The sequence below is a fragment of the Cloeon dipterum genome, chromosome 1 (assembly GCF_949628265.1).
Source record: "Cloeon dipterum chromosome 1, ieCloDipt1.1, whole genome shotgun sequence".
Lineage (NCBI taxonomy): Eukaryota > Metazoa > Arthropoda > Insecta > Ephemeroptera > Baetidae > Cloeon > Cloeon dipterum.
In genome coordinates, this window is record NC_088786.1 from 23,603,639 (window position 1) to 23,613,483 (window position 9,845).

General features: G+C 39.7%; 1 protein-coding gene across 1 annotated transcript; it reads left to right on the top strand.

Moving 5' to 3' along the window:
* Positions 1-2,060: 2,060 nt before the first annotated feature.
* LOC135942564 (protein tailless-like) lies at positions 2,061-8,462 on the top strand. Its single transcript, XM_065488738.1, has 5 exons — positions 2,061-2,389; positions 4,993-5,074; positions 5,337-5,491; positions 5,842-6,360; positions 6,739-8,462. The coding sequence occupies exons 1-5, from the start codon at positions 2,317-2,319 to the stop codon at positions 7,026-7,028; spliced, it is 1,119 nt and encodes a 372-aa protein (XP_065344810.1). The 5' UTR covers positions 2,061-2,316; the 3' UTR covers positions 7,029-8,462.
* The last annotated feature ends 1,383 nt before the right edge of the window (positions 8,463-9,845 follow it).

A 9,845-nucleotide genomic window follows, 5' to 3' on the forward strand; every position in this document is an offset into this window, starting at 1 on the left:
CTCCCAGGTTTTTCATCCGATCAGGTCGAATTTGGTCTTAAAATGTTTGCAGTTAAATTCCGCATCGACTCTGACGGGCTTTTTTCAATTTTTGCCCAGGTCCGAAGATATGCCTGCCGAAAGGTACGGAATGGAAAATGGGCAAAATTTTCCCGCTTAATAACTTTTTCGCTGTGGGGCGGAAAAATCTTTTCTGCACACCGTTGGCTTTGTGCACTCGTCGCCTGCTCGAATCTCGAGTTTGGGGGCGCTGGGGCCCATAGGGACCCCGCGGGGGGGCCGCGAATATCGAAAAATCGCGTTTTGTACCTTTCAAAGTTCACCGTTGACCCTGAAGAGGTCGCACGGGCCTAAAACTCACTGGGAAGTCTTAGGATGGGCAAAATTGATTTTTGATGGGGTTTTTGGATTTTTAGCTTTCCATGTCTCGGGCCGTGTTAACCTTATGGCAGCTTCGATTTTTGCCTCTTTTTTACCCTTTCGGCGCTTCCACCTTCCGTGCGGTTCGAGCAGGATGGCAAAACTGCACATCAAATTAAAGCTAATTGCAGCCTCTTTCGAATGAGAGGTCGCGGCGGGCCGTCGGACGTCGTGGGACTTTGCTGGGGCTCCTCAAAAAAAATAATTATTGTCCAAACCACGTTTTTGCACCTTCCGAATTATATATCTCGGCTCCTATGGGACCTGCGGGCCAAAACCGGTGTTCATTAAATCCGGGGTTAAATTCTGCAGACGATGGCACCAGTTTCAACCCCCCATCCCCCGCGCACCCCCCGCTGCCCCTGAAAGACCCTCGAAAATGCCTCTTACGGTTTTATTTATTTTTTTTTAAATTCGCCTATGGGAAAAATCTCGGGTTTCTCGCTTGTTTCCGCGCTTGTCGGCGACCACGCGTCGGCCATCCGGGTTTCGGCCCGATGGTCGTACCGGACGCTTAAATTTAAAATATCTCGCGATCTATTGAAGTCTCCATCGATTTTTCCTCACCATTCGATTCTACACATTCAGGGCTACATTTGTTACGTTTTCATGAAAAAAATCCGAGGGAGCGTATTTTGCGATATTTTTAACCAAACATTTTGCATGCAAATTTGAGACCTTGACCTACAAAATTTTGGCCAATGGCAAACTTGTTCTACTTAAAAGGTTACGTCTGGTGGTGAAAAAACCACATCGAAATTCCAATCTGGACCGAAGATAACTTGATATTTCGGATTTACTATCTGAAATTTTCAATTTTCAAAAATCGCGATTTCCCAACAAAAACCCCCGAATTTTTTTGCTCAAATTTTCAGGTTACACCCTATGAAAAACCTCTAACAACATATACTGTAAAATTCAGGATGGGCAAATAAAGTCGGTAAAAATTGACAATTACCCTTAATCCTATCGCGAAAATCGTCTTTTATAGAAAAATTATAGCTACTGTGCATCCTTCAATTAATTTGCTTTTTTTGACGTGCTGAAAACCGAAATCGGTTCAGCCAATAATAATAATTTATTTGTCTTTTGGCATGTACATAATTTAACACAATAATGCAATAAACCACATACATCCAATTGCAAATCAAACATTCGGTTACATTCACTCAAAAAGAAAAGAAAAATTGAAGTTGCTACAACTTCTGTACACAATCAAAATACTCTTCAGCACTATAAAACTGTTTTTGATGTACAAATTCACGCAGAATCGTGAAAAACTATTTTTTGAAATAAAAAATCTTTTCCAACGTTTCTACGGCGAATGGCTGAACCAATTTTGGTTATCAGCACGTCAAAAGAAGCAAATTAATTGAAGATTGCAAAATAGTTAGATTGAGTCTGAAATCGCAGCGGAAATGCCTTATAACCGCTTAAAACAAATTTTTTTAAGAAAGTCTGTGGTTGCGCCATCTGTTGGCGGCTTCAAACACTAAGGGTTTATGCAACTGGTCAATTGTTAATAATTGGCATAGTTAAAAAACAATAAACAGGAAGAACAACTTGCTAAAGCCAACGATGCAAAAATATTTTTAATCTTTGTCGGACTGTTAAATCGATTACATCGGGGATGGAAGCAACATCCTTCTCGCTGCGATTAAAAAAAGCAGTCGAACTGCAGAGGAACCCCCTCCCTTAGTGGGGCGGAGCTTCAAGTCGCAGCGAATCAGCGTGACCAACCCTCTGGGTGAGTTGCGACTAACAGGGAGTCGAGGGTTTCAATTATTACCCTCTGCGAGTTAGTGTCAATCTTTAGATGCGTCCGTCAGGATCTCCAAGCAGAAGTGCACCCTTGGCTCAGCTCTCACACAGGCCGGAACCCTGATCTTGGCTGCAATGAACAACATGAACAACGCTGACTACAATCACAACAACCAGGTCAATAGACGGACAACACCAACTACATCAAGTAGGTTTAATATTTTCCTCTTTTGAAAAATATTACAGGGAATTACGAAGAAAAGCATAAGATTTTTCTCCTGTTAAAATTGCCAGTTCTTTGGCTTTATTTCACTGCTTTTGCATAGAGTTGTTACCGTTCAAACCATTTGCAGCTATTTAAATCACCTCAGATGGACAAATAATTTTCACTTCCCCGCCGAGCGTATTTCCTTTCCACTGCTATAAGTATTCATTTACTGAGTCATCTGAGTGTCTACAAAATTATCTGTGTATTAAATTTGAATGCCAATTTCAGCACACTCATTAAAGATTAAATGATCCATTTTTTCGCACACGAATAATGGTTTTGTATATGTAAGGAAACCCTTTTAATTGAAGAAAAACGCAATCTGCAACAAAGGCATGCTGTATATGATTCACATATTTATGCTCCATCGATAAGAAAGGGCAAGAATGGTGTTTATATTATTGATGATGTTAAAAACAAATTGAGGGAAAATCCCAAGATAATACTGTAAATTTTCTAGTTTTGCTTCTACAGTCAAAGCAGTTTCTTTTTAAATGCACAGCATTACGAATAAAGTAATCAATCAATAGCAGTGTTTATAGGTCCCTGCAACTTTTATTTAAAATTTTAAATTGTTGCGACTCCCATTTTTCTCTGAAACTTAACTGGCTTATGTATTACTTGGAAAATATTTATGGTCGTGGTAACTATTTTTGCTAATCAATAATTTTTATTAATTTTTATTTGTTGATATTTAATTGTTTTGTGTTTATAAATCTGCTCTAACTTCTCTAAATTGATGAATAAAAGTTTCCGCAATAATTTTATTCGTGAAAAATAAAATTTAGTATGTTTTGGTAAATATCTAATAATTGAAAATCGGACCAAAGCCTTCATTTCTTTTTTATTTTTAAAAAGTTAAGAATCACACTGTAGTACACCCATTTTTATAACACATATGTAATTATTACCATCCAACGAATAGAAGTTTCTTTGGGGCGAGAGGAGTAATAAACTGATTGTTTTGATTAAAATCAATTAAAAACCGACAGATTTAATTCTAAATGACGTGTGGCAATTAAATTATAAATTTCAGTTCATATGGTTAGTCATTTACAATCATACTCAACAAATATACAAATTGGTCTTCAATCGACGATCTTCAATGGAGCTAATCTCATCTTCGTACAGATCCGATCCGAGCATTAAACATCCTATTGATTCGTCCTTAATTAACAGTAGTATTACATTCAGAATATACTCACAAAAATTGATTTGAACATCAGTTCAAATTACAAAGGTACGCAAATCCGCATCAAAGCGTGCGTCATTCGTCGACATGGCCCGTCGTGGCCATAAATAGATAACTTTCCATTTAAGTGTGCGGCTCGCGCACACAAACACACACACACACACACACACATCTATACAGCCAATGTTTTAACGATTCACAAAGCCACAAACAATCAATTATTTCAAAGCGTACACGTGTCTCGGGGAGTCCAATTATTAAAAAAATATGCACAAACTCATTCCTGAACAATTAATACGGCGTGATATTAATTTTTTACACGTTGTGTGGTCGGAGGAAAATACCTCCTTCTTCGTGTGTTTTTCTTTCATTTCGGTTCTGCTGCCCCAAAACGTTCTTGAGAATGAAACACTGTTCAATTTAATCTATATTGTGTATGTCAACATGTACATGCAGCGCTTGTTCCTTCTTAACAAAGGCCTATGGGGTTTCAAAGTGAAAATGACCAGCAATGCTTTTCATCCCCGATAATCCGACATCCAGGACTTTTCATTTATTTGATCTTTTATTATCATTTCTTGGCTGTATAAATGTGTGGTCGTCAAGCTTGGGGGAGTAAATAACTTTTTGTTTGTGCATCAAACGCTTGACCACGGCGTCGCTCTCATTCTGTTACTATAATATATATATATCGCCCTCCTATAAAATATAGGAGGGCGATATTGTGTGTGAGAATAAACAGCTTGGCATAAATGTATAGCAATTTTTCGAATTATGTTGCATTATTTATTTGATCCTTGATTTTTCCCATGCAACTCTTTGTGATGCGGCCATATGTCACTCGATTGCTGCCTGTGGGAATGCTAATTACGTTGCATCTATCGGTGGCAATAATTCCCATAGTGCACGCAGACTCGCGCGCATCTGCCTCGGACCAGTGCGCTTTACCTGCGCGGCGTAATTAGCGTGCCGAGTTTTTGAAGCGGGCCAGATGACGCGTGATATGCTTCCGTTCGGATCACGCTGATATTCCGCGCATCATTTCAAATACAATTTAGCTGCACTAAACTATCACGATGGGAAAATTTTCGGCTTAAACGGCTCATTTCGGGGTCATTTTATACGAATAAAATCAGAGTGGAAAGGAAGGAAACTGCTCTTTTGCCCTTCTGTCACGACTTATTTCATACGGGGTTGCACAATTGACTGCTAAAGAGCAGTAGTGAAACCGGAAGCAGGCGTTTCCTCTGGCTTCAGATGCTCATTTGTGGGAGGCGTTTAAGCCCCTTCTTATTTTGTGATTGCATATAATACATATTATGTTAACAATGTTTAATCGTGATTGTTTCAGGTCGGATTTTGAAAGGCGTCAAATGCAGGGCCTGCGGAGACGAATCTTCAGGCAAACACTACGGCATTTACACTTGTGATGGGTATGCTATGTTACCATCTGTTGTAATGAGAAAATTAAAAATACATAAGTGCCAAAAAGTAAACTTTGATAAAATTTGGCCATGTTGCGAAATTAAATATTTTATTTAAATATTTTGTGGCGCTCGCCGCTCGATTGACTGCTCAGCATCTAGCTCTCACGCCATAATTTTATGAAATATTCATTTTTGTGTTTCACCTTGCAGCAAATATGTTCTGCCAACAAATATTGAAATTTATCAAAGTTGACTATTTTGATTTTAGGTGTGCTGGATTTTTCAAAAGGTCCATTCGCCAAAATCGGCTTTACCCATGCAAGGCGAAGAATCCGGGAAACTGTCTTGTCGACAAGACACATAGAAACCAGTGCAGGTCTTGCAGGCTTGCCAAATGTATTGCTGCCGGCATGAATAAGGACTGTGAGTACATATTTTTATAATTAGCTTTCTCTCGTTTTTTCTTCTTCAACCAAAATTGCAATTTCCGCTTACCGCTTCTCGCATTTTACTCCGGTCATTTACATTATTTAATGGCATGCAAAGTCAAAAGCTCAAAACTTTAAATATCATTTCTGTGGCATATACGATTTTTACTTACAATCAGCATTTATTTTAATTTATCCACGTTCGAAAAACGGGTAGCTTACATTTATACGCATAAAAGCTGACTATATAGACGATCGGCAATTTTTGAATCGTTGTTTTTTTCTTCATTTTTTCCACTCGAATTCGCGCCTGAAACTGAATTCCTGCCGCAATTTTGTAAACAGCCGTGCAGAGCGAGCGTGGACCGCGTTCGGACACGCGTCGGCGTCAGTTGGAGCACAGCCACACTTCACTGTCTCCCCAGCCGTCGGTGACGGCGTCGTCGCCAGCTGAGAGCCCACGGCCGATCATGCAGCAAATGGGCTTAAGCCTGGCGATTCAGACGTACATGAACCAAGACTACACGAACCGGATCAGCAGAATAAGGAGCGACACAGCCGTAAGATTGCTGGTCGAGAACATGGTCTGGGCCTTGCGCCAAACTGAGTTCACTATGATCCCACCCACGGATCAGCTTCAGCTACTCAAGCTCCGCTGGAAGAACATGTTCGCCCTGTCCGTGTTAGAACTGCCGTTTCATGATATCGTCTCGACTTTCCTTCACGCCTCCATCAACCCATCGTCCGACGCAGCCAAAATTTCCACTGATATCTATCTCATGCAAATGAAATATCAGCAACATCTTCTCGTGACACCCCTGGAGTTTGCCTACTATAAGGCGCTCAGCTTGTTCAACACAGCCGGTAAATTATATTTAATATTTTGCAACTAGCCTAGAAACATTTATGCGTTTGTGAAATTCAGGAAATTAAGTAAATTATTTTTTGGACAAAACAAAAAAAATCATTGAAATTCGTGATTGAAATATCGGAGATAGCAGCAAATTAAAGGCTCATCTGTAGTCTTAGCGCACTATGTATAATGAATCGCTAAGGATCGTGTTTGCGTTAGCCAATTTGCGTCGAGGATTTTTCGTGCTGACAAATGAGACTTTGCTGATGTCTCCGATTTTGTTGGTTTCACTTGCGGTTCAAATCAGTTTCAATAACTTATATAATGTGTACCAATAGCAAGCAGATTGTAAAAATTTTGACCCAATTTTTTTCTCTTTGTTTGATTAGAAAGCGCGCTGAGTAACAAGGATTCCATCAGGGTTGCCAAGGATCTGCTGTGCAAAAAGCTGTTGTTCTTGTTGGTTGGCTCGATTGGGTCTAACAACAGCAGACATTCAGCTCTGCTGCATGATCTGGAAGAAACATTCACATTTTTCGATCGTCACGCGGAAGAACTGTTCTTTCACAACAAGTTTGGGTCAACCTCCGTGGAGGATGTCATCGAATCGTTCTACAGGTCAATGGTTGGAGTGCCCTATGACCTGCAAGACATGCGCGGGTCTACAAATTCTCCTTAATTGAAAATTAACATTGTCAGCCTCTATCAATAGGGATTGTCAATGGCGATTTCATGTTCTGAAGGAATACTCTGTTGCTTTTTACAATGAATTAACAAATCGAGATTTTTTTATTGCAGTATTTTTTAGTAAAACGTAGAAGAATATGGCGGGGGGTCCAGATGTGCAATAAAATGTGTTCCCACTGCGCAGATCCAAGATGGCGTATGAATGTGGGAGGCTCTCTTTGGATTTCCGTATGAGTGTCAGGAGTTTGTTTTTACGATCCAAAAGACACAATTAGTACGATTAATGCAAATTATATCACAATATTGACGAAAACTAAATTCTTTTCGCGTTTCGCGCGACCGCTTTTTCGCGCCATACATACCCTACTGGACGCCATATCTACGCGTCTGACCCCCGCTGGAATATGGGACAATAATAGATGACGTAAGACGGGAAGAAACGAGTGCACTCGTGTGGGTTTCTCTTGTAATGACTTGTACATATCGTCCTGGTCCCGGCAAAATTTCGCAACGTTCAACACCCAAATTTTCATTGTCGAATTGATTGTTGACCTTTTCTTGCAACAAGGAAATTCGTGTTTGGCTGTTGAAAGTTAACGCAATTTTGCCGGGGCCAGGACGAATATAATTTGCATAGTATATGCAATTCCATTATTTTAATGTGACGACTCAAATAATATTTTAATTTATATAAATCATAAAATATCGGTATTTTTGAATTGCATAATACGTTGCATAAACGTATGAACAGCAATAAACTTTGAATGTCTCGATCTATTGGCACGATGAGAGCATGACAAACTTTAATGATATAAAAATGAACGCACCAGTGCCTTGCCCAAAGAAAAACATTTAGCAACTTTATGCTTAAGAATTATGTAACACAATCTTATAAATGCTTTTAAAATCCGCAATTTATAAGGGTAGAAGTTTGTGCTCCCGAACATACTGTTACAATCACTTGTAATAAAGGCAATAGCAGAATTGGCAAGTATGTAAATTGTGTAAAGCCTGTTGGCTCGCATTGTCAAGGCACTCTCAGGAGTGTCAAAGCAATGGGAGGTATTTGAGCAGTTCGGAGATCTAATACTGGCTACCCAATGTCATAGATGGCAAAAAGTGGCTAGTTTAGTGACTCGAAATGCTCAAACTGCTCAACAGGCTGGGAGGTGCACCGGCGCCAACTCGCTATACTTGCTGATTTGCACCCTTCCAGCATGCGTGATTTGGCTTCACGGGACAAATGTCTAGCATTTCAATGCAGTCCTCGGTGCAGAGGCAAGTGGCCCTTGAGTGGGCTGTGTCCCTGCGCGGCCTGGTGCGCCCATGTTATCCGTTCGCGGTGTTATTGGGACCCGGGTTTCAGCATTCGTGCTAGTGCAGTGCGCGCCCTTCCCGGTCCTCGGACAGGGATAAAAAGAGCAAAAAAAGCTGTAGATTTCAAATGCAACAGAATAAAATTATCAAAAACAAAATAAATCTTCCTTGTACTTTATTTCTCAATCATTAATATTGTACTTACTTGATCGTGAATTCCTGACTGAGGTATTATTATTATTAATGGTTTATTAAACGCAAAATATGCGTGCAACACTCTACATCTAAAGGTTAATCAAGACTGAGGTATTATATTATGAAATTTTGAGAAAAAACTTTCAAGTCTGTCTCAATTTGCCCGTATAATTCAAACAATTGTGTTATTACGTTTTTGCACCTTATCTCATTGAAAGCATCAAGGAGAAGAACTCTGCACTATAAGCGGCCTAATAAGACACGTTTGCAAAAAAGTAGTGTGGATCCGTAAATATCGATTACAATTTTTATGCAAAATATCTACCAAAGAAGTTAGATTGGATTAGATTTTCTATTTCTTCCACAAAGCACGCCTCGCAACAATTTTTGACAGCAGCCAATCGAAATAAACTTGAATCGGAGCCACAATGCTGTGAGAAAATCACTAAAAACACACGTTCGGGGTTGAAGCTCTAGAAGCAAATAAGAGCTATTTTTTGCTATCGCTTTATAAATTGTTCTGCAAAGACACTTCGTTATATGGGTGGCATGCGGGTCATCAGTTGGCTCGACCTTTTTATATGTGCACTCATCAAGCGTCCTTGTCGACGCCTTGGGGGGTGCCGTTCACTTTGCGCGCAGTAAAATACACTTCTGCGGTGTAAAATATTTTGCTCTTGGTTCTCAACACCCCTTCGGACCAGGACCACAGGAGCTAACTATAAAAAAACAATTTTACAGAAAATATGCGAAAAGTCTTTTACCTTTTATTAAAATACTATATATCTAAAAATGAGGAAAAAGCTAAAAATTTAGCTTTTTAAGAAAATCGGCTTTAAAGCTTGCAATGCTAAATAAAGCGATGAGCACTCTTGTCTCCTTATTTGAAATCAAGAGTTGTTATTTGAATTTCACGAGTCATTAAAAAGACTGGCAGTAGCACGAGCTGGTCCTTTTCTGGACTAACACGCAAACTTTGCTACAATCCTACAAGATACTGGGATTGGTCCCTGTCACAGCGTTTTAAATGCTTAAATTAGGAAATACGCAGTTAAAATTGCTCTTAAGCGCACGTTTAATTAATTATTGATGGAAAAATGTGACTTACGAAGAGTCCCTATTTTCAATTTAGTAAATGGAGCAAGAATGTTATTCAGAATTCTATATGACTGGCGGCGACCGGCGCGATGCTGCGAGTTGCTTTTTGTGTGTTTTGTCCCGCCAATGTATCGAATATAGGGTGGCAACTGTTACGAGTGTGTGCCTTTGTTTTAAATAAGGGGGCAACGAGAGCGAC

Bases quoted from the DNA above. Each gene is read 5' to 3' on its own strand.
- LOC135942564 (XM_065488738.1), top strand. From the start codon at position 2,317: ATGAACAACATGAACAACGCTGACTACAATCACAACAACCAGGTCAAT. The intron at 5,075-5,336 runs GTATGCTATGTT...TTTTGATTTTAG, and splicing joins GGCATTTACACTTGTGATGG to GTGTGCTGGATTTTTCAAAA. The intron at 5,492-5,841 runs GTGAGTACATAT...TTTTGTAAACAG, and splicing joins TGCCGGCATGAATAAGGACT to CCGTGCAGAGCGAGCGTGGA.